The 25,000-nt window shown below is 41.9% G+C and overlaps 2 protein-coding genes across 2 annotated transcripts in view; one reads left to right on the forward strand and one right to left on the reverse strand.

Moving 5' to 3' along the window:
• Positions 1-11,895, forward strand: part of LOC132842163 (sphingosine kinase 1) — a 13,277-nt gene extending 1,382 nt beyond the window's left edge. The window contains exons 2-5 of the mRNA XM_060864827.1: positions 7,546-7,695; positions 9,166-9,260; positions 9,340-9,455; positions 10,849-11,895. Coding sequence (XP_060720810.1) covers positions 7,546-7,695; positions 9,166-9,260; positions 9,340-9,455; positions 10,849-11,710 — 1,223 coding nt within the window. The 3' untranslated portion in view covers positions 11,711-11,895. The remainder of the gene's footprint in view (positions 1-7,545; positions 7,696-9,165; positions 9,261-9,339; positions 9,456-10,848) is intronic.
• Positions 11,896-14,628: 2,733 nt separating this feature from the next.
• The window catches only part of LOC132842626 (envoplakin-like), a 20,626-nt gene continuing 10,254 nt past the window's right edge, over positions 14,629-25,000 (reverse strand). Inside the window, exons 12-21 of the mRNA XM_060865401.1 lie at positions 24,114-24,268; positions 23,034-23,328; positions 21,835-22,013; positions 21,531-21,669; positions 21,108-21,301; positions 20,465-20,615; positions 20,168-20,251; positions 19,929-20,036; positions 19,751-19,843; positions 14,629-18,346 (exon numbers count right to left, since the gene is read on the reverse strand). Of these exons, the coding sequence (XP_060721384.1) occupies positions 14,855-18,346; positions 19,751-19,843; positions 19,929-20,036; positions 20,168-20,251; positions 20,465-20,615; positions 21,108-21,301; positions 21,531-21,669; positions 21,835-22,013; positions 23,034-23,328; positions 24,114-24,268 (4,890 nt within the window). The 3' untranslated portion in view covers positions 14,629-14,854. The remainder of the gene's footprint in view (positions 18,347-19,750; positions 19,844-19,928; positions 20,037-20,167; positions 20,252-20,464; positions 20,616-21,107; positions 21,302-21,530; positions 21,670-21,834; positions 22,014-23,033; positions 23,329-24,113; positions 24,269-25,000) is intronic.

Raw genomic sequence — 25,000 nt, forward strand, 5'->3', positions numbered from 1 at the left:
GTGCTGCAGTGTAACATGATAAGAAAGACAGAGCGAGTGGAAGATCAGTAGAGTGAAAGAGTCACGTGAACGAACCTGAGAGTGCTCTGCTCTGGTGAACTGGATCTGAGATGCTGGAGCTTCTAATTCATTATTTCATATTTTATCTTGTTTTTGTAGTCTTGAGATTTCTGAATTTTCTATTCGTATTCATTTCCTTTAGCTAGATAATCATCTATAATTATTTAGGTGTTACCAAAATACAGAATTAGCCATCTGCTTATATCAGCTGCCCTTTTACCCCAACCACATAAACGGACCCGACGTCTTTCCTGCGACTCTCTTGGGCTCTCAGCATCTGAAAATGACCAAAACAGTACGAATTTCTACCATATTATGTGCAGTGTTTTAGTGTAACTTTGTTTTAATAAGAAATCCAACATAAAAGTAGTGAACAAACTAGACTTAAAGTCCCAGAATGCAACGCAACGATGCCTAGTTAGCGATCGACGAGATGACGAGCTCAATGGCTTTGGTGCTTGAATTAGCATGAAAGTTAGCAGAGCAAACAGAGGAGGATGAGAAAGAGCTGGACAGACTAAAGCGACGCTGCATCGCTCTCTTTAGATAGAGATGAAGCAGGCAGCACAGCATTGTGGGTGATGTAGAAAACCGTTAATCAGTGAAAATCACCAACATGTCAATAACAAGTTTTAAACACAAAAAAGGTCGTTGAGAGTGATTTTTTCCCCTCAACTATCGACAGGCTGAGGAAGAGCTCTAGCGCACCGCACAGGTGTAAACGCACCTCGGAAATATCGCTATCAGCATCTTTTTATAGCATCTCTGTTGCTAAGCTGAAGCCTGAATCAGAGCTGGAAATGACTGCACTCGGTTGTCTGTAGTCTAATGAGCTGATGTAAGATTTCGGGGATGTGTTAGCCTAGTGGTTAAGGTGTTGGGCTACCAATCAGAAGGTTGTGAGTTCAATTCCTACGTCCACCAAGCTGCCACTGCTGGGCCCCTGAGCAAGGCCCTTAACCCTCAATTGCTCAGTTGTATAAAAATGAGATAGTCGCTCTGGATAAGGGGCATCTGATTAAATGCTGTAAATGTAAATTTAGCGACTGAAACGTGAGCCGTAATTTCAGAGTCCAAATAATGATCTGAAATTACAGCCACATGCTAATTAGCTCTCGTGACCGTACACACTTGGTTATCTATTGAACGTTCGCAAACGGACACCGGCAGAACAATCTCAGCTTTGCCTATTGATCTTGGTCTTGAAAAGAAATGGAACTTTGGTAAACTGACACTGATCATAGCTGCGTGATCCTGAGCAGCATGTAATGCAGATTTTAACAGCACGCAAACATTTTAAAGAGTTTCCAAGAAAGCAAGGATACAAATCCGTCTATAAGCATGATGTCTAACCGGCTGTTTATAGATAAAGCAGATGGATCTGGGACACATGGGCTCAACATCGGATTACAGATTTCTCTAAGCTTTATCTGTGTGCAGCAGTGGGATCTGCATATCAAGCATCTGGCTTAATGTTTGGCTTTTGTGTTCTCCTTCACCAATCACGCTAAAGGTCACCACTGCCTGTCATTTGTTTTGACGTCACTGGCCACAGGCTCTGCTCTGGACTGGTTTGTCTTCTAATCTTCACTCGAGATCAAAAACATTTTTATGCCATTTTATTTTTTTATTATACATTGCACTATTATTTTCTTATTAGTACAAATGCAGATCAGCTGTAGCCTGTACACACATGCGCACACATGCGCACACACACACACACACACACACACACACACACACACATGCACAGTCGCTGTGTAGAAGAACTGTTCCAGAGGATTTGTATCCAGAATTGTATTAGTTTAGAATCCACCACTAGTCTAAGTGAAGGAGGCGTGGCCTCTGTATCTGTCAGTCTCAGTGAAGGAGGCATGGCATCTGTATTTGTCAGTCTCAGTGAAGGAGGCGTGGCATCTGTATTTGTCAGTCTCAGTCGAGGAGGCGTGGCATCTGTATTTGTCAGTCTCAGTCGAGGAGGCATGGCCTCTGTATCTGTCAGTCTCAGTGAAGGAGGCGTGGCATCTGTATCTGTCAGTCTCAGTGAAGGAGGCGTGGCATCTGTATTTGTCAGTCTCAGTGAAGGAGGTGTGGCCTCTCTATCTGTCAGTCTCAGTGAAGGAGGCGTGGCCTCTGTATCTGTCAGTCTCAGTGAAGGAGGCGTGGCATCTGTATTTGTCAGTCTCAGTGAAGGAGGCGTGGCATCTGTATTTGTCAGTCTCAGTCGAGGAGGCGTTCCCTCTGTATTTGTCAGTCTCAGTGAAGGAGGCATGGCCTCTGTATCTGTCAGTCTCAGTGAAGGAGGCGTGGCCTCTGTATCTGTCAGTCTCAGTGAAGGAGGCGTGGCATCTGTATCTGTCAGTCTCAGTGAAGGAGGCGTGGCATCTGTATTTGTCAGTCTCAGTGAAGGAGGTGTGGCCTCTCTATCTGTCAGTCTCAGTGAAGGAGGCGTGGCCTCTGTATCTGTCAGTCTCAGTCGAGGAGGCGTTCCCTCTGTATTTGTCAGTCTCAGTGAAGGAGGCGTGGCCTCTGTATCTGTCAGTCTCAGTGAAGGATTCATGGCCTCTGTATCTGTCAGTCTCAGTGAAGGAGGCATGGCCTCTGTATCTGTCAGTCTCAGTGAAGGAGGCGTGGCATCTGTATCTGTCAGTCTCAGTGAAGGAGGCGTGGCATCTGTATTTGTCAGTCTCAGTGAAGGAGGCGTGGCATCTGTATTTGTCAGTCTCAGTCGAGGAGGCGTGGCCTCTGTATTTGTCAGTCTCAGTGAAGGAGGTGTGGCCTCTCTATCTGTCAGTCTCAGTGAAGGAGGCGTGGCCTCTGTATCTGTCAGTCTCAGTGAAGGAGGCGTGGCCTCTGTATCTGTCAGTCTCAGTGAAGGAGGCAAGGTATCTCTCAGATGTAATATATATGTCTGTCGTTCTTGGTGTAGGAGGTGTGGTGTGTCGGTTTCAGTGAAGGTGTCTCTCAGGCTCAGTGAAGAAAACGTTTTTACCTGTATCATCATTACCTCTATAACACTGACCAAACACTGCTCTCTCTCTTTCATAAATAGTTTTTAAACAAAACTAAATAAAGTGAAACATATGGTATACTGAGAAAATCACACACACACACACACACACACACACACACACACACACACACACACACACAGCTGTGATGTAACATGCAAGGCTGCACATTAATGATGCTGACTCTGCTTTCAGGCTACACCTGGCTCTCAGCCACACACACACACACACACACGACCATTAACACTGTCTAGTCATGCACACCACACATAAATACAGTAATGTGGGAGTAGCAGAGCATAAAATGGAAAACTGTTCTCTCCTGTCATGCGTCTGACTGCAGTAATCTGTCCAGACAAGGATTTATTATTATTATTACAGAAACTCTACAGAGATTCAGAATCTTTTCCCTCTCTCCAGGCAATAAATCACAGAACCTCAGCTCCAGTGTGTGTGTATATTATATAAATGATGGTTATGTGTGTGTGTGTGTGTGTGTGTGTGTGTGTCTTTATAGTCTCAGGATCTTTATAGTAATAATAAAGTCTATGTAGAAGCGCTCAATGTTTTAGTGTAGCACTTTATGACTTAATGGTAGATATGTTTTTACATGTACTAGCCTAGGTAATGTATTTGAGTCAAAGCTAACAGACTTTCTGTGCTAGTTGTAGAAACATATTTGAGTCAAAGCTAATATACTTTCTGTGCTAACTGAAGAAACATATTTGAGTCAAAGATAAAGGACTTCCTGTGCTAGCTGAAGAAACATATTTGAGTCAAAGCTAACAGACTTTCTGTTCTAGTTGTAGAAACATATTTAAGTCAAAGCTAACAGACTTTCTGTTCTAGTTGTAGAAACATATTTGAGTCAAAGCTAATATACTGTACTTTCCATGCTAGCTGAAGAAACATATTTGAGTCAAAGCTAATATACTTTCTGTGCTAACTGAAGAAACATATTTGAGTCAAAGCTAACAGACTTTCTGTGCTAGCTGAAGAAACATATTTGAGTCAAAGCTAATATACTGTACTTTCCATGCTAGCTGAAGAAACATATTTGAGTCAAAGCTAATATACTTTCTGTGCTAACTGAAGAAACATATTTGAGTCAAAGCTAACAGACTTTCTGTGCTAGCTAACATAAAGTTTTCTAATCATAGCTAGGCTGTTACGCTAGCTTAGTCATGTTTTTGGGTCAAAGCTAACATATTGTTTATTCTAGCCGAAGTAGCAGGTTTTGTATATATTTAAACAGATAAAGTTTTTTAAAATGTGAACTAAATGAAACCTAAATCTGATTGGAACATTCCAGCATGGTGTCTAAAAGCTCCGCAGCAGCGCTCGCTGTTCTTTTCCACTAATGGAAGCTGAACTCGGATCAGATTTCAGACGTTCAGATGTATAATTTATAAACGTGTGCTCAGGGGTTGGAATCTTTGGGTTACAGGGATAAAATGTTTAAAACCACGTTAAATAAATAAATAAATAAATAAACAAACAGTACAAACGGGTTGGTGGAAAGCTCCTGCCTCAAGTGGAGGAGTTTAAGTATCTTGGGGTCTTGTTCACGAGTGAGGGAAGGATGGAGCGGGAGATCGACAGGCGGATCGGTGTATCTTCTGCAGTGATGCGGTCGATATACCGGTCTGTTGTGGTGAATAAAGAGCTGAGCCGCAAGGCGAAGCTCTCTATTTACCAGTCGATCTACGTTCCTACCCTTACCTATGGTCATGAGCTTTGGGTCATGACCGAAAGGACAAGATCCCGGATACAGGCGGCCGAAATGAGTTTCCTCCGCAGGGTGGCTGGGCGCTCCCTTAGAGATAGGGTGAGGAGCTCGGTCACTCGGGAGGAGCTCAGAGTAGAGCCGCTGCTCCTCCACATCGAGAGGAGTCAGCTGAGGTGGCTCGGGCATCTGTTCCGGATGCCTCCTGGACGCCTCCCTGGGGAGGTGTTCCGGGCATGTCCAACCGGGAGGAGGCCCCGGGGAAGACCTAGGACACGCTGGAGGGACTATGTCTCTCGGCTGGCCTGGGAACGCCTCGGTATTCCCCCGGAGGAGCTGGAGGAAGTGTCTGGGGAGAGGGAAGTCTGGGTGTCCCTGCTCAGACTGCTGCCCCCGCGACCCGGCCCCGGATAAGCGGTAGAAGATGGATGGATGGATGGATGGATGGATGGATGGATAAACAAACAGTTTATAGAAGAGGACAGGTTTCCATTACTAAATACATTTCATATGTTACAATCATAAATTTGTTTTCGTGCTGTTCAGTAAAACGAAGATGTTACGCAATGTTTTATAGACAGACAGCTGAACAGGAGTGAAGTGAGAAGCCTGACTGGATTTCCTCCATCTCTTTCTCTCTCTCTCTCTCTCTCTCTCTCTCTCTCTCTCTCTCCCTCTCTTTCTCTCTCTCTCCTTTAACCGTTCTCTCAGCAGTCCTGTGTCAAGAAAAAACAAAACAAACTGCTTGCCCATAGACGTCGGCTCAGTTTTTGGTCATCCACACATCTTACACAGCAAAAAGCCGCAGCCTCACTGCTCATGGGGCAGCTAAGCTCACCTTCACCTCCACTTACCTCCATCTGTTCACTCACACTGGGAGGTTAGAGCTGTGTCAGTTACACACTGTCTCTTTAGTCTGCTGTGTGTTATACTGGATCTGTTCTGCTATAAACTGTATTTATATTAGATTTGGTCTTTAAAACAGCATGGAGGTTCATCCCCCATCCCCCATCCACACTTTCTCCATCCACACTTCCTTTATACCTCTCAACCACTCTGTAAAGCCAGTTTCACATGTACATGAGTGATTTAAGATCATTACTTATCTAGGGCTTGTGTCTGGTCTCCAGTCAGGAGACATTTTCAGTTTTGTCTTTCTCTGTCTTGGTCATTTGTTTCACCAAATATGTTCTTGCACTCAACTGAGAACTAAATCTATATCTATTATCCGGCTAAATCTCATGTTAAAAATTTGGTCTGATGTATGACACTGAAGTAAATATTTGACTGAAGAAGTATTTGAGGATTTTTTGGTCACTTTCTTGACTCTCAGCTGGTCCTTGACTTGACCATAAAGTATTTATACAGTATTTACACTGAACATACAGTATTTACACTGAACATACAGTATTTACACTGTCTTTTGTGTATTGTCTTGAAATCTTTTGTTTGCACTGCCTTTTGTTCTGCACTGTCTTGTCTGTCTTGTCTTACACTGCGTACACCAGGTTGCACAGTTGCACTTTATGTATCTAGGACTAACTTACTAAGTCCTTATAGCTCTGTCTTTGTTTTATGTTATATATATGTTATATTTAGCTATATATGGTTGAAATGACAATAAAAGCTTCTTGACTTGACTTGACCTTGGCTTTGACTCTCAGCTGGTCCTGATCTCGGCTTTGTCTTGAACTTAACAGTGGAGGTCTTGCCTACTGCTCGTATGATCGCACGGAACGAGATCACATTGAAATAAAATCCTGCGTTTTTATAACTATAACTGACTGAAAAAAGCATGTTCTCCACGTCATATTGTATGATGAAGAGTCTCATTAGGCCTGCGATGAGACATTCTGCTTATCATCCATCAGCATGCTCTGGAAATCAGCTCGTGCATAAAACGGAAAACTGGGAAGCAGGAATTACTGGAAGATAATCTCCAGAGCTTTTCTTTAAACCGTGATGACGTTGACATCATCTTACGCTGCCCTCGTATTGATTGGGTTTAGATGAGTGTTGTTGCAGCACTCACAGATTTTATATTGAAATTTTCTCACACTGCTCTCCACTGAACATGTCACATTATCTCAACTCATGACCAGATAACAGGAACAAGAGAACATATGACTGTGGTGTAATTCCATGTCTGATCAGTTACTGTAATAATATTATTTATATATTTTCTATCAAACTCTAAATATAGACTTAAGAAAAAAATCGGTCGTTACGTGTGATTAGCTGTCTTGATTATTGTGATCTCTACATCTTATTAAACAGTTCCTGACATGACTCATTTGCTCCGTGCATTTCTTAGATGTTTTTATTTTGTCACTTGTCGTAGAAAAGTCCAACACCACTCATGTCCAACACCACAAGTCTCCATCTGTTCTCACGCTGTAAGAGCGTCACGATGCAGATCAGTGGCGTGAAAAATGTTCCTGAAGCCTAATTATAATTCCTCAAAGTGGAATTAATTATTTATTACACACAGGAATGTCCAAAAACATGTTAAAAAACGTGTTCTTGACATATAGGACGTGAATAATCCTTAGTGACGAGTCTTTTATATTTAATGGAATTTATTTAAAAAATGAAATGCAAATGATTTAATGAAAATATGTCTAAAATCTGGAACTTCTCACACCAGCATTTGTGTTTTTTAAATCATCTGGGTTTTATGTCTCCCTCCATGTCTCTGTCTCGGGTGTTGAGTTCAGTTGTGCGTGTGTGTGTCTGTAACTCTCTCAGGTGTTGAGTTGAGCCGTGTGTGCATCAGCCGGCGTGTGATGGTGTTGGTGAATCCTCAGAGCGGACGAGGCCAGGCGATGACTCTCTACACGGGCCCTGTACTGAGCATGCTCACTGAGGCAAACATCTCTCACACACTCATCACCACAGGTCTGTCTGAATCACTCTCACACACACACACACACAGACACACACACACACTTTTAACTCCTTTCATCTGACCTTTACCATATTTAACACTTCATATATTATTGTAGGGAGTCACATGGCATTGGTGCAAATTATGTTCCAAGGAAGATCAACACTAAGCAACGTGAGAAAAAACAGTTATAATGAACAATGCTAACTAATGCTAGCAACCAGTTTCTTCTCTTAAAATAACTGTCATACCTTAAACATATGTTGTGTGGTTTAATTTCACCAAAAACATGAGACAATCACCTTTAAGGCTATGGGAAAAAACCTAACAGTGCTCATCATCACTGTGAAACATAGTGGTGGTCGCATCATGTTGAGCCTTTTTCATTTACCGCTTATTTATTTATTTTTATTTTTTTGCATGTTCGCAGCACACAATCCTTTTAAATCATGGAGGTTTTATATAAGAAGAGATTTTGCAACGGCATTTGACAAAATGTCAGCGGGAAATGTTCAGCAGGAAGTCCTGGGTGTTGCTTGGTGTCACCCTTGTGTGCTACATAATGTGCACTAACACCATGTATTTCACTGTGATAAAAAATGCTGTAATATGAGATGATAACAAAGGTTCTCATTTGTGTTTATTAAGAATCATTACGCTGCCCCCTACTGGTTTGGAGACAGGTTTCATTTCACAAATGATATAAAACACGCTGCTGGATCTTCAGCATCAGCTTGGTGTTTAAAGCCACTAAAACAACCACAGTCATTTATGTGAGTGAGTGTGTTGTGGGGTGAAGAAGAATGAAAAATCTCAAATCTGTCAGGATGCAGTGACCCCAGACAGCAGGAGAACTCCGGCTCCATCAGGGCAGATCAGTCTGCAGTTATTTATATATAGATGCAATATTTTTAGCCCATTCCCATTTTGGCAAATGTAATATATGAGTCCACAGACACAGAAATGTGGATCAGAGAGGTGCCTTAAGCCAGGGTTCTTGTCTGCAGAATTTATGGAGCATTTCAGAGATAACGTCTGATAGAGAAATGAATAAAGGAGACTGTTCTCTAGTCTGGAGGGCTGTGAATAAAATTCCAGAGATTCTTCTAATACGTCTAATACAAGAAAATACATTAGTCATTGATTATCCAGTTTTTATGAGCTCATCTCTCTTTCTCAATGTCACAGTGTGTTTTAGCTGATGTGTGCAATGGCTCGGGGTAGAGACAGCAGCTCAGGTTCATTACAGAGGCAGGCGGTTGATCTGAAAATGATGTACACAGACTGACACACTGCTGACTCGGCGCGTCCTCCCTGTAAGAGTGTTTCATTCTCTATGAGTTTTCATTCTCCTAAATCTCTTCTTTATTATTGCATTATTGCAGCAAAGAAACCTGACCCCAAACACACACACACACACACACACACACATTCTTAAACTTTCCTTAATAAATAAAAATGAACATGTTTTTACTTCCCAGAGCATCAGAACCATGCACGTGAGGTAGTAAGAAATGCTGATCTGTCACAATGGAGTGCCATCGTCATCCTGTCAGGGGACGGACTTCTGTTTGAGGTTGGTGTGTTTGTGTGTGTGTGTGTGTGTGTGTGTGTGTGTGTGTTAGAAAATAACCTGGGGTGGGGGTGTCCTGCAGGTGATCAATGGCTTGATGGAGAGAGAGGACTGGGATGAAGCGATCCGCACACCACTTGGCATTCTCCCCGGAGGATCTGGCAACGCTCTGGCAGCATCAGTGCACCATTACACACAGTGAGTACTGATATAACACATACACACATTTCAGATACAGTAGAATGTGTGTCGAATTGTCGGGGTAGAACGGGCTTGTATATGTGCCTGGGCCAGTGCAGGACTAGTATACTGTTTTAGCTTGTGGTGTGAACATGTGTTTTAAGATGCAGTCTGAGACATTTATGTTGCCATTTACGGCATCGTGTAGATGCCCTTATCCAGAGTGACTTGGGGTCTCTATCCATGAATACATCATCTTTGAACCACTGTTGCATCAGTCAGCTTTATGATTGGGTCTTCATGAGCGATTATTTGAAGACTTTGTCAGGAAGGAATTAGTGTTGGGTCTGTAGTGAACTCGGATATCGCGCTGACCCATTAGTTCAACATTATTTCCTTGTCCAGTGTCACTCAAATGAGGATGGGTTCCCTTCTAGGTCTGGTTCCTCTCAAGGTTTCTTGCTCATATCATCTAAGGGAGTTCTGGTGGCTTAGTGGTTAGCACGTTCGCCTCACACCTCCAGGGTCGGGGTTCGATTCCCACCTCCTCCTTGTGTGTGTGGAGTTTGCATGTTCTCCCCGTGCCTCGGGGGTTTCCTCCGGGTACTCCGGTTTCCTCCCCCGGTCCAAAGACATGCATGGTAGGTTGATTGGCATCTCTGGAAAATTGTCCGTAGTGTGTGTGTGTGCCCTGTGATGGGTTGGCACTCCGTCCAGGGTGTATCCTGCCTTGATGCCCGATGACGCCTGAGATGCCGATGCTCCCCGTGACCCGAGTAGTTCAGATAAGCGGTAGAAGATGAGTGAGTGAATGAACTGATGCTGAATTACTAGGTCACAGACTAAGATTATTATCAGTCTAACAACTCTGATGGGAGGTAATGTATTAAGACATAGATTTTAAGTGCTAGTTTAATTACTTCAGAAAGTGTTTAAAGTCAGTGACTCAGCTGTTTGGACTGTAAGGGAAGTTCATTCCAAAGTGCCAGAACAGAGAAGAGACTTGATGCATGCCTTCCTGGGAGCACTAATAGGGTCATTTATATGCATAGGACACAGGAAATTAAACAGCAGGGAAGATATTTATTACCCTAAGCACCTAGAGTCAAAGATTTTACAGGTTATGTGAGAGAGCACAGGCAGAAGGATGAGTTGTAGTCCATGGTGGAGGATGGGATGTTCTATAATGTGTAATAAATATCTAATAATGATTCTGTGTAGAATTGTTGGACATGCAGAAATGTCTATATTTATTTCCGTATTTGATTTTATGTACTGTATGTCTGTACTTTTTTATGTTTCAAACCAATCAGATGCACACTCATTCATTTCAGTGTACTGTGTCCCATTTAGACGTTGTAGATGTCTCTGTGTACAACTGATTAGTAAATATTGTGTATGTGTGTTGCAGGGCTGGCCCTGCATTGGGTGAGGACTTGCTGCTAAGCTGTTGTTTCCTACTCTGTAAAGGTCTGGTGTGTCCTCTGGACATCGTATCTGTACGTCTCTCATCTGGACCCTGTCTGTTCTCCTTCCTGTCGCTTGCCTGGGGTTTCGTGGCTGACGTGGATATTGAGAGTGAAAAGTTTCGACATGTCGGCGCCATGCGTTTCCTTGTGGGCACTCTTCTGCGCCTGGCATCTTTACGCACCTACCAGGGCAAGCTGGCATTCCTGGAGGACTCTACCTCAGCATCTGTTTCCTCTTCTCTCACTTCGTGTCCTCGTTCCCCTTTTCGTTCCACTGTTCAGTGTACATCACACATCCAGGGGCAGACCAACATTCAGCATGACAGTGAAAATACACCCCATAACTTTAATGATGATGATGATGATGATGTTTTACTCCACAAAAAGAATTCAAAGGATGACAGACTAGCAGACAACCTCTTGAACCCTATTGGAGATCCGGTACCAACAGATTGGACCGTTGAAACAGAGCAAGACTTTGTTCTGGTTCTGGCAACCTGCCACTCTCACCTGGCAGAGGAGCTGATGGTGTCACCAGATGCTCGCCCTGATGATGGGTACCTTCACCTGGTCTACATAAAGGCAGGAATATCACGACCAGCCTTGCTTCGACTCTTCCTGGCCATGGAGAAAGGAACACACCTGACATGCGAGTGCCCACATCTGATGTACCGGCGTGTTCGTGCACTGAGGCTTGAGCCAATCACAAAGCCTGGAGTCATTACCGTGGATGGGGAGCAGGTTGAGTATGGGCCGATTCAAGCTCAAGTGCACAAGGGATGCGCCAGGATCATATGTGGATGACCTCTGCCAAAAGAGTGATGGTGGAAAATGGAATTAACCTGAAGTTGATCCTGTTTGGTTTAGACATGGTCTTTTTGGACTAGGCAAGATTTTGTAAAATACTCTAATACAAGTACATTTTTAATGCTAAGAACTGCTTTGACTTACCAGAAAAATGGGTTTAGTCCATAACAGTTTTGTTTAGAAGAACCAAAGGTACATTTTATATGATTGTTGTATTATTGTTGTTATTATTATTGTATTAAGAACCTCTATGTTCTGTCAGACTTTTGTTTTTAATGCCTGGATGAGCTACAGTAGCTGCGCGGTATGTGCTGGTGAACGAGTGTGTATGAGTTATGGATCTAAAGGAGTGTATTATGATCCTAGCAAAAGCACATACTATCTGGCTTAAACCCACTCAAATCAGTGCTGCACACTATGGGTTTAATCTATATTTACTTCTCTCAGTGAAGTGTGAATATTGTACAGACCGTCCTTCTACAGAACATGACAAGGTCAACAAAACATCATTCAGTGCTTGCATGGGGGAGCTGACATTGGCATTGTATCAGGTTGTACAGACAAGCTTGTTCTTTCTCAGTAGATACCAGCCTTGTTCCTTCAGTTTAGATCCAATTATATATGAATACTGTGGTTTATTCAGAACATCTGGTCCAGTTCCATCGGCCGCTAACAATGTCTTGAAACGAATCTCTGTATGAGGTGTGGTTAAATCCTTTGGCTGAAATTCACCAGCGATTATAAAACTTGCAGCTGATATTCACTGACATTATGTTGCTGGTTGTAGAACTTAATGTGACTAACACAATGTGTTTCCCTGGAGTCAGTGTTTCGTGTATCTAGAAGTCCAGCTAACAGCTGTACGGCTTTAGCTGTTAAATCATGGCCTGAATTCAGTGGTTCTAGATCTTTAGCCAACAGTTTCAGAAATCCACTTAATTATTTCTGACCTAATGTCCGTGTTTTTGTAATTTATGCTACCAGATTTTGAACTGTAGTAATTGCTGACCTGAAGTCAGTGGTTCTAGAACTTTAGCCAACAGTTTTAGAACACCGTTTAATAATTTTTGACCTAACGTCAGTGATTCCACAAATTAAGCTAGATGTTTATAAATCCAGATGATTATTGCTGTCCTGATGTCAGCGGTTTTAGCCCTCAACATGAAGGCATCAGATATGATGTGGGTAGTTCAAGAACAGCTAATATTTGCTGAGCTGAAGTTTTAGAACTCCAGCTCATAACACCAAAATATTGGATTACTGTTGATCTCAGGTCAGTGATTCAGGAAATGCTGTTAATAATTATAGACTTATGGAAAAACAATTGAAACTGTGTACTCATGGTCCTACAGCTGATAAACACAGATCTAAAGATGGTTCATTTTAAAGCAGCCGCTTCTATGCGTCTAGATTTCCAGGTGATAATTTGGTGGCCTGATATTGGAGATAATTGCTAACCTGGACTTGATGGTTTCAAACCTCCAGCTGGTATTAGCTGACTTGTAGTTAGTATTTCTTGGGATCCAACAGGTAATTGCTCATGTAAAGTTAATAAGTGAATAAGTGAGTTTTAACAATCATTTGTTTATCTGAGGTTCTGAACCTTCTATTGTCACAACCAGGGAAGGAAGGAGACGGACCCGTACACAGGATAGCTTCAAATGAATGGGCATCGGCAACGCGGCTCACATTTATACAAACGACAATGAGATACAATTAGGATCAGGTGTGAAGACAGGGAGGAGCAGACGAAGGCGGGTCAGACACGTGACAACAACAATAACAATAACACATGGCTACGAGCTGATCCCTGACATCTATCAGTAATATCTATAGTTGTTGTCTGTGATTCTAGAACTGTATCAGATCATTGATAAGCTGAAGATGGTGAATCACAGCAGGTCACTGATTCAAAGGTTCTGAATTTCCAGTTTATCATTTGGTGGCCTGATTTGGAGATAAGTCTTGATCATTTCTGGAAGTCAATGTTTTTGGGCTCTGGATTTCTGATTATAAGTTTGAATCCCAGTAACCCCAAGATGTCATTGTTGGGTTGTTGAACAAGAGCTTTAACTGTCATCTGTTGTAGTCTCTTCAGATAAAAGCGTCTGCCAAATTACAAAAATGTGAATGTCCCAGAATTAGGTCTATCTAGAGCTCTGAAATGACCCCATTTACTCTGAGTCTAGCTTTGATTCCCTAACTATGAGGCCATGTTTTATGATACATTAAATCTGTATCTGAGACCAGTTCATTCTCCTGTGTTATTCCGCAGGCTTACAGACCGGTACAAGGTGAGTCTCAAACCTTCTCATGCCTCTGCAGAAGCTTCTAGAGTAATGTTTATTTTTGTGGTTTTCTAGACAGTTATCTAGGTGTTATATGTTAGAAAACGTAACAAAGCAATAAAAAAGATATTCCGAAAAAGTATGAATAGTACTGTAGTGTAGACAAATTTTAACAAAACTATATATTGATTTCTGATTATAGTGTATATACTCTCCTAATATTATGTTAGGAACCCATAGTCTGATAAAGTTGTTGTCAGATCTATGTATATAAACCACATTAATAACTGAACTGTCTGATGAACCATAAATCAGTAGAGTGGATACCGTGTTATCTCTTGGACCCAAATTCATGTTAATCAGAATCAGACTGCTTTCAATGTTAGCTAAGAATTTCAGCTTGCATTAATGAGACAACTGAATAAAATGGCCTTTTATATTTTTCGTATACTTTCTTCTTGTTCGATGTTTTGTTAGATGATATAATACTGTAAAAGACGTATACCATAATAAAGTATATGAATGTCTTTTTTTCTCCTTTGATGTAAACATTTATGTACCAAAAAAAAAAAAAAATGCGTAAAAATGCTATAAAATGCAGACAGCGATAAGAGACGCAGACAAATGTGGCCTAAATAGATCTTGTTTATTGAAAGTTGCCATAATATGAATTCAAACAAAAATGATGGAAAAGAACAACACCAAAGATTTTCCCCAAATCATTACACTCACTAAAAAAATCAAAATGGAGTTAAGTAACCCAAAGTCCCTTCGTTGTCTAAGCATATAGTATTAAATCAGACAACACAAACTACACAAACAGGTTAATATATTTTTTTTCTAAATGTAAGCATTACTTTCCCCTAACGCATGAAGAGGCATGGCTGCTGGAACATGAGGTGGAATCCTTTGAGTCAGTAGATGCTACTGGGAGCAGGAGGAGTCCAGAAGATGAATCCTTCTTGCACAGTGCCATGGCTTCCTTGTATGACATTCTAGACTTTGTAATAGGGTTGATCAAATCCTTCAGCATTTTGCCATCATCTTCGATCTCTTTAGCTGTTTTTTCGTCGATCAGCTTAGCAGAAATGGCCTTTTGTAATCTAATTCGACCGGCTTTGTTGGGGTCTACCAGGCCACCTATGAGATGTTGGACTCCCATGTACCACCTGGCATTCTCATTTGAGATCCATCCTCTCTGAGCTGCAGTCCATACTGGCAGGCGCTCTTTGGTCACGGGGTCCTCGAAACCTGTAAAGGCCTTTTGGGCATTGAGGAGCCTGCTCATGTGACTTGCTTCAATGAGGCCACGTTCTGTAGCCTTGTGAACTGAGTAACGTTCCTTTTGGTTAAGGTCAATAATCCCTCCTGTGGCTGCTTGTGCTTCAAGAAGCTTCATAGCCGTTTCTGGATCAATCAATTTACGAGTCATGGCACTTCTCAAAGACATGTTACTTTTAGTTGTGGTGTCCAGAACACCAGAAATCGGTAAGGTGTCCTCCACATTGGTGGTGGAGCTTATATTGCTAGTGCTTGAGAATGAAGAGCTATTAGATGTTGAAGAGCTAATGCTGTAGCTGTTTACAGAGGTTGAGGTTGAGGTTGAGGTTGAGGTTGAGCCTGAGCTTGAGCTTGACATCTGTTTTTCACGCACGGTCACTATACCTTTGCTATACGTTTGCTTTTCTCCTGCAACCTTTAGAGAAAACTCTGAGATGGGCATTTTGCCCTGTTTATACTGCTGAAGATCATACTGGGTCAGTCTTCCTTCTTTCAGTGCCTCTTTAATGGAGTACATCTTCCCACTCTTGCAATCCCTTAAAATAGAGGTTTCACCATCAGGCCCAGAACTTGTGATTTCCTCCCAACTGCACTCAAGTGTCTGCAAGTGGATATAATGGCTTCGGTCAATAATACCTTGCATATAGGCATCATAAGGTGACATATCTTTTCCAGTCTCCGGATGCAGAATTGTAATTTTGGTCTTTTTTGTAGTTTCTGTTGTGTGCGTATCAGATTGATCCTCCTTTTTCATGGCCTCCTGCAGTTGAATGATGGTGGTCTCCCTTTGACGTATTTGTTCCTTTACAGAAAGGATTTCCTTTTCTATACTCTGTATCTCGGTCTCCAGCTTTAAGACCTTTTGTTTGTATATTTGAGTCTTCTCACTTAGTAATTTGGTCTCATTCTGAAAGGATATAGTGATCACTTGCCTTTCAGTTTCCAATTTCTTCAGCATCCGGAGATGTTCCTCCCTCTCTTTCAGAAGTGCATCCCTGTTTGAGATAAGTGTGGTCTCCTCTCTGGAGCAACCTGTCACTGAGGTTTGGATACGAGTAACCTTAATGTTCACTTGCTGGATTTCCTCCTCCTTATTTCGTATGGCGCTCCTGAGTTGTAACAATTCAGCTCTCAGACGATCTCTCTGAATCTCTACAGTTTGGTCTCTCTCAAGCCTGATTACCTCCTTATAGACTATCTTCTCCACAGATTTTTCCTTGGTAAGGACATCTATTTTTACTTTCAGGTTTTGAATATCCCTTTCCATGGAAATGACCTTGGCGTTCGCCTCTTCGATCTCAGTACGAAGATCCTTAATTAGCAAGTCCATTTTGGCATCTCTTTCTATTTTTATGACCTCCTCAATAATGACCTTCTCCTCAGGAGGTGGTGCGCTCTCAAATTCATGAATTCGAGACCTGATTTGCCTAAGTTCTGTCTCCACAACGATCTTCTGTTGGCGAACATCTATCATCTGAGTCATGCTCTGTTCTAATTCCAAAACAATGGCTCTCCATTTCTTCACTTCAGCATCTATTTCCAAACGAGACATGCTTTCCGCCTCAAGATTTTTTTTCAACTGTTCATACACAATAATCTGGTTTTGGTCCTTCTGGACAATTACAACTTCTTTGTATATAATTTTCTCTTCGACGTTCTGTTTCTCAAGCACGATGTACTTCTGGCGAAGATCATAGAGGTTTTCTTCTACAATGCGACAGAGATGAAGTTCTTCTTGTAGCGCTTTTCTCAATCGTTCTGCCTCTATCTCCAGAAGAGGATCGTTCTCATATCTGATCAGTTCCCTTGTAACAACTTGTAGCTGAACCTTGGACCGCTCTACCTTCCATTCGTCTCTCTCTTTGCGTAGAATGGTTAGTTTATCCAGCGTAGTTTGGTAGGCAGTCTGCAGGAGGACCAGTTTTTGTTTCAGCCTTGTTATCTCCTGAATCATTTCTGGACTCCTCTCTTCTATTATAATTTCATTTACAATTTCTTTTATTTCCACACGGGGTTTCTCGGAACACAAACTGTTAAAGTCTACCATCACCACGGTTATCCTACTCTCTACTTCGGCACGCTTTGCATTCCATTCCTGAATCTCTTTTCTCAACTGCATTATATTTGCCTCAGTTTCAGGGCTAATTCTATAGATTTCATTAACGATCTCCTTGACTTCGATCCTTTGTGTCACTGTCTCTACTTGACTATATCGGGTTCTTAGGGTGCTAATCTCTGTTATCAAGATATTTATTTCATGGCTTATTTGCTCCAGGCTTGTACGGAGAATCCTGGACTCTTTTAGGAGCTCTTGGTCTTGTTCTACCTTCACTATCTCCTTTATGACTACCTGAGGTTGGATAGTGGGGATCAGTATCTCCAGTTTGTTGATCTGACTTCGTAAGAGAAAGATTTCCTCGCTGAAACTCTTGGATCTGAGTTCGATCTCAGTTATTTCCTCCTTCAACTTACTTACAGCTTTCAGCATCTCAGGATTTTGTTCCACTTTCACCACCTCCTTCTTTATCACTCTTTCTCTGATGATTGGTGTCTTATTCATCAAGACAGTGATTTCCGTGGTTCTCTGCACTATTTCAGTTTCCCGTATTCTGATTTCTTCTCTTATCTTCCGCATCTCTTCTCTGATAAATACTGCTTCCTTTTCCAGTACAGGATCCCTTGCAAACTCAGTCATCACCTTGTTCAACAGCTTCGGTTTGACGTTGCACATTTTATGGTCAACGGTGATTAGATTCCTATTGATTACTTCAATCTCACGTTGAAGTACAGAGTGTTTTGAGATCTCTTCATCAATTGTTTTCTTCATATTTTTAAGGTTGACCTCCAGGTTGGGATTACGGTAGTACTGCACTGTCTCTTTCTCTTCCACTCGCTCGACTCCACGCCGGTTTTTGAGAGACATCCGCCTAGTTCTGTACGATTCGATTTCATTTTCGGTATGAATGCGTCTGGAGATCTCATCTGTCAGCTCCTTTTTCAGACCATCCACCTCATCCATTTGTCTGTGCTGGCACACCACTACCTTGTTCACGATTACTTCCTTCTGTAAATTGGGTCAAAACAAGAAAAGAAAAATCTGTAGGTATTTAAATAATACACAATTAACAATTTAGTTACCAAAACTTTAACAATGATCTTATATCTGCTCTCAGCTCTAATTACCCCTTCAGAAGAGGAGAATCTGAAACAAACTGGCCTGTATCTTCTAAAATCTTTTACCCAGAAGGTGGTGGATAAACCATGGTGTGCTGGAGAAACAGGCTTTGTCTCTGTGCTGTATGTTTTCTTATTTGCAGTTGCCATACAGACAGGAAGGTTTAAACCCCGAAAAAACCTGATCACTTACTGACTTGCAATCGTCTTCTTCTTTCGGCTTTTCCCTTCAGGGGTCGCCACAGCGAATCATCTCTCTCCACCTATCCCCATCTTCTGCATCCTCAACACTTGCACCCACTAGCTTCATATCCTCATTAATTACATCCATATACCTCCTCTTTGGCCTTCCTCTTTGCCTCCTGCCTGGCAGCTCCATGTCCAACATTCTCCTACCAATATACTCACTCTCCCTCCTCTGAACATGTCCAAACCATCTTAATCTGTCCTCCCTAACTTTGTCCCCCAAACGTCCAACATGAGCTGTCCCTCTGATGTACTCGTTCCTAATCCTGTCCAATCTTGTCACTCCCAAAGAGAACCTCGACATCTTCAGCTCGGCTACCTCTAGCTCAGACTCCTGTCTATTCTTCAGTGACACTGTCTCTAAACCGTACAGCATGGCTGGTCTCACCACGGTCCTGTACACCTTCCCCTTGATTCTCGCAAACATGCTTTACTTTTTAATGTAGTAATGTTACAACTCCATGTGCTTCACTGTTCCCACTTGCTCCATTACACACATCAACGTGAGATCTGGTTCATGGTAGAATTTTTTTTTTCTGGGTAGAGTAATTAGCGTTGCTGGATGGCAGATGCTCTTTTCAGACTCAGGAACAGATATGTAGAAACTCTTATGAGAATAAAATGCAACGCAAAGTCATTGTAACAGTTACTTTGTTGGTTGAGCATATCACGAAAAAATACAGCTGTTTGCTAGACTGGAATAATATCTTTTGCAAGGACAGAAGACCGCATCTCATAACTTTGGGACTTCTGGTTGAATTAAAAAATACCATTGTAGAAACTTGTACAGAAGAACATTCTAGAAACTAATGGATTGAACTTTGCATTGTATTTGTTTGTTTTCCATCTATTTATTTTTTTTTGTCTATAACCGTGAAATAAAGTAGCCAACACGTTATATATTACTACGCTCAAGTACTGATCGATTTTAGCCTTGAAATTTAGCTAAATTAGCTTTCCTGGCAACTAAATTGTGGAAATGCTCACTGATGAATTAATTTGTTTACTCCTAACTGACCATATCGTATTACCAAGTGTGAGACCTCACCTTACTGATGATGCTCCTGGCCAGTCCCATTTTATAAAGAAGCTGCATGTGCTCTGCCAACAGTTCATGGTATCGCTTCACGATGCTTCTTTCCTAGAAAGTAAATCTAGTGTCGGTTTCATGATACAAAGCAAATTTGAAAACACGGGAAAACGACATTTTGTATTTTATAACATACCGTGTTCTGGATCGCTTCGGCAAACGTGAGAGAGTGCCATTTTTTCATATCGGTTTGTTCATAGTGAACTATAGTGTTGCGGTACCTATAGGTAATGGCCTCATATTCCTTATAACACAAGAAGAGTAAAATATTGATGAGATGCAGTAAAGATGTTTATCATGTATATCTCAGAGGAATAGAGAGAGAAATAAAGAAAGAAAACTGCAGGTAGGAATAATAAAAATAAAAATACATACCATAAGGATGTTTTGCAGCTCATGAGAGAGAGACAAAAGTTGGTTAATATCATCTGATTTTCTCTTCAGTTCTTCGACGGCCCGCTGCAATGAGATTCATATAAAAACTTTCTCAAAATATTTATGACATGTACTGTACCTAGTCCCAGTCCTCACAGCAATCACCGTAAAATATCTACCAATATTCGATTTTATTTCATTCAAACCAAGTCAACTCTCAAACATCAAATATTCTCATTAAATATACAATTCGCCTTGAATAAGTAAGGCTCAATGTAATATAATAACCAGACTGACCTTCTCCGAGTTCTGCTTGGCACTGATTTGAGTCATGGTGTCTTCGGATAAAAGCTTGTTGCTTGGCAAGTCGTTGAGGAAGACGTTGATGGAACGGACGGTGCTCTTAAAACTGGAGTACTTATTAGTCAACTCCAACATCAGCTCCAGCCTGTAATCGCATCTCAATATTAGAGTTGTTTAACACTTCAGGACAAAAACTAAACTTTGTAATGATTTGAACAAATATTTTCAGACTGAACTTTTATAAAACATGCTTTTTATACTTCTATACGAATGCCTCAGAAAGCCTCGAGTGTAATCACTGAGACATCTCAATAAAACTAGAACAGAAAGAAGGGGATATATCTGGATATAATTGGGTACAGTACATGGGAATCAAAATAGAGGGACATGAAGGGAAATCAAAAGAAAACACAACTACAACTGGGACATGAACTGCATGTAAAGACCAGGAATGTCCAAGTGTTTAGGAATGATGACAAGATGTCTACTAAAGGTCCAATTAGGACAGTAAAGAAATGAAGATTAAGTTTTAATGTGAATGATTTTAAACCACATCTTATGTTAAATGACTACAAACTTTCATGCAGTGTGATGTTTTTTGGAGGGCTAAATAATTCCCTTTATTCCAGGCTCTTACCTCTGCTGTAGCTGGTTGTTGACGTTAGCATAACGGTTCCTGAGGCTTCTAACCTCTGTCTCCTGTCGGTAAATGTCAGGGCAGTACTCCTGAAAACTCTTCTGCAGATGACCACACAGCTGCTTGGTGAGCTCAAGATCCTTGTTCAGTTTCTGGATGTCTTCCTTATGGGCTACAAAATCATTCTCGATGTTCTAAAGAATCAGAGAAACAGGATTGGGTTTCTTTTACAGGGTTAATCAGGTTATTAGCTGCTGGTGAACAGAGCGATGGGAAGAGATAGACGTGTGCGCCCTATGCTGGACAAACAATTCACACCTTTCCACAATAACTCTGGTAAAGATATAAAGCTCACAAGACATATAAAGGTTTTTTGATAGTAAAACAATGTATACAACTGCCACGATGACTTCTGCCCCTTACCTCTAGCATATTAACGTGTTCCTGAATGGCACCAGGCTTGTCAAGGATGATCGTGTCTCTGGCCAGGTTTTCCTCAAGCTCTATCAGAGCCATGCCAACATACTTAATTTGGTTCTCCAAAGTCATAACAGCATTGGCCCTTGAAAAAAAGCAAAACCATTTACAAAACTCATGAGATTTTATGGTTGTGTTGGAGACCTTAAACAAGCATCATCTCAACAGTTATTCAAGAGAATTGTTTGCTAGGGTTTTATCCTTTTGGTTAAACCCAAATCTCTTTGGTCATAATCTAAAGCGAACCTACTTTTTGCCATAGAGGTCAGTGAGGAGGGTGAGGTCTTCAATCTTGTTTTTGGCCAAGCTGAGTTTAGAAGAGTAGGACACGGTGGAGGGGTTGAGAGATCTACCGGATAGAAGAGGCTCAACTTCCTTTTGAATCAAAGCCTTATCTGCCTCCAGATTTTTCAGAGTCTTGACAGCCCTCTAGAACAGATGGCAAAGCAACACATCAGGACTGTGGATATTGTTAAGCTACAGTTTCAGGCTTGGAATGGAACAAAAAGAGCATTGTAATGGAAGAATACGTGTAGGAAGATTTTCAGAAGGTGACGAAGGGGAGCTTCAGGATGAAACCGGAAGACTCGGGTGTAACAAAAGCAGAGATGGGAGTAAGTCACACATGTGCAAGTCACAAGTAAGTCTCAAGTCATGAATGTCAAGTCAAAGTCAAGTCGAGTCTTTTTTAAATATTTGTCAAGCAAGTCTCAAGTCTCAAATTTGCGACTTAAGTCTGATTCGAGTGAAGTCATATGACTTGAGTCCCCCATCTGAGTCGAGTCAAGTCGAGTCCCCCATCTCGGAGTCATTTAACTCAAGTCTGAGTCAAGTCTCAAGTCATGAATTTCAAGTCAAAGTCAAGTCGAGTCTTTTTTTAATATTTGTCAAGCAAGTCTCAAGTCTCAAATTTGCGACTTAAGTCTGACTTGAGTCAATTCATATGACTCGAGTCCCCCATCTGTGAACAACAGTAACAACGGATTTCAAGAGGAAGGCCAGTGAGGAGACACTGACACATGCACAAGTTTCAGCATGCCATGATAAGAGTTTTAGGAGGTAATCTCCATCTTTAATGGGAGTTTAGGGCTGGCACAGTGTTTTTTAGGGAGTTTTAGGATGTAACAATGGGATATATTAGATGTATTACCATGGGCTTTATCAGGGTTTCTACAGGGTAGTTTCAGGATGCACTTTCACTAACAGCAAGATGTAACAGAAATTTTCAGACTGTAACACTGGGAATTTGTGGCTATAATGGGGTATTTCAGCATATGACAAGAATTGTGGCAACAGTTATAGGCAGAACCACATACAGTATGGGTGAGATGGTCAGGTGTCTACATACTTTTGGTCATAGAGTGTAGCTTCAGTCATGTATTTCAGGTATTTCCGAAATTTTAACGACAGGAGTTTCAAAGTGTGGCAGCAATAAATTCAGCATCTTACCTCGTGGTCCCGGATTCGGCCTGCAAGGTCTCCGGTGTGATCAGCTTGAGACAGCGAAGCTCTCAACCTCTCGATCACCTCTTTCTCTAGCTGAAGGAGATCAGCGATGAGTCGGTCCACACGTTTATTCAGGGGATTGGAGCGAGTTTCCTCCACAGAGCTCGACACAGTCACTTCGGTGTGGCAACAGGAAGTGGAATTTTGAACGACTTTTACTACCTCCACACTCTGCGTCTTTACAGAAGCCTGCAGAGATGTTCTCCTTCTCTTCAGCCCAGCGAATTCTTGTTCCAGGCTGCACACAAACACGAGCAAAAAACTGTGAGTCAGATTTACAAATTAATTTTCATCAACCGTAGGTTCTGATTTAATGAATTTAATAATGAAATGATTAATTACTGTTATTGTTATTATTATATATATATATATATATAACCCCTAAGCATTGTGCAACATAGAAGCATCCATTAAGACACAGGAAAAAACAAACAAGTTAATCTATATGAACAAATAAATCTATTTGAATAAACCCAGGTCAATATCCAACACCACCACCCTCCATTTCACTCTCACTAACTCACTCACTCACTCACTCATCTTCTACCGCTTATCCGAACTACCTCGGGTCACGGGGAGCCTGTGTCTATCTCAGGCGTCATCGGGCATCAAGGCAGGATACACCCTGGACGGAGTGCCAACCCATCGCAGGGCACACACACACACTCTCATTCACTCACGCCTCACACACTACGGACAATTTTCCAGAGATGCCAATCAACCTATCATGCATGTCTTTGGACCGGGGGAGGAAACCGGAGTACCCGGAGGAAACCCCCGAGGCACGGGGAGAACATGCAAACTCCACACACACAAGGTGGAGGCGGGAATCGAACCCCCAACCCTGGAGGTGTGAGGCGAACATGCTAACCACTAAGCCACCGTGCCCCCCCACCCATTTCAATAGAAAAAAAAATAATGAGAAAACCCAAAATAAAATAAGCAATTAACGACTGAACAAACCTAAACGTCTACGATAACATTTGTGTTTATAAGAGGCGTTTGTGTCAGTGCATCTCTCACCTCTCGATTCGTTCAATGGCTTCTCTATCAGGAGGAGGAATGACGAAGCATACTCCAGGAATAAGTTTTGTCTCTCCAAGATTGTTCTTCACCTCCCATGTTTCATCCCTCGGGCTGGACAACAGAGTGTATTTCTCCCTGCGACTTATTGAGGCCTGTACACAGGAACACACACTCAGATCATCTGATCAGAAATGTTCATCAGGGGCAGGTTTCTAAAAGCAGGAACTACACATTATAGCTTGCTGCAGAACAACAGTTGGTTTTCTAATCAGCTGCAAAGAAGTCTGGATGGAGGTTTTGATCTCTAATAGGATGCGTTTCATCACAAAGTGGGGTTGAGGTCAGGGCTCTGTGTCTCTGGGGTCAGGACACCACTTGAGTTCTTCCACTCCGACTGTCTTCATGGAGCTCATTTGGTGCACGTTCTATACAACTTGTAACTTTGTGGCAACACTGAACCACAAATGGGCATGATGCTCCTGGGGGGCACATCAGGGGTGGTTCTAGAGGCGGGGCCACAGGGGCCCTGGCCCCTGCTGAAATCTGATTGGCCCCTGATTGGCCCCCATTCCATCAATCGTCGACGAGAAGAGCAACCGGAGAATTTTTCACAACGACCACAGATGCAATTCCACCACCAAACAATTGGCGGCACTCGAGCTTTAGAAAAACTAAAGACTGCCGAAATGTATTTGCACCGTACTGAATAAATTATTTTGTGTGCTTGAATGTGCCCTGTACTTGGCCCCTGAATTAACATGTGGCCCCGTAATGGCCCCTGTTACAGAAAAATCCTAGAACCGCCACTGGTGCACATGCTTTTGAACCTATGGGGTGCACATACTTGTTTATGATATACTGTGTGTGTGTGTGTGTGTGTGTGT

This window comes from Tachysurus vachellii, chromosome 3, assembly GCF_030014155.1.
Source record: "Tachysurus vachellii isolate PV-2020 chromosome 3, HZAU_Pvac_v1, whole genome shotgun sequence".
NCBI classification, from domain to species: domain Eukaryota; kingdom Metazoa; phylum Chordata; class Actinopteri; order Siluriformes; family Bagridae; genus Tachysurus; species Tachysurus vachellii.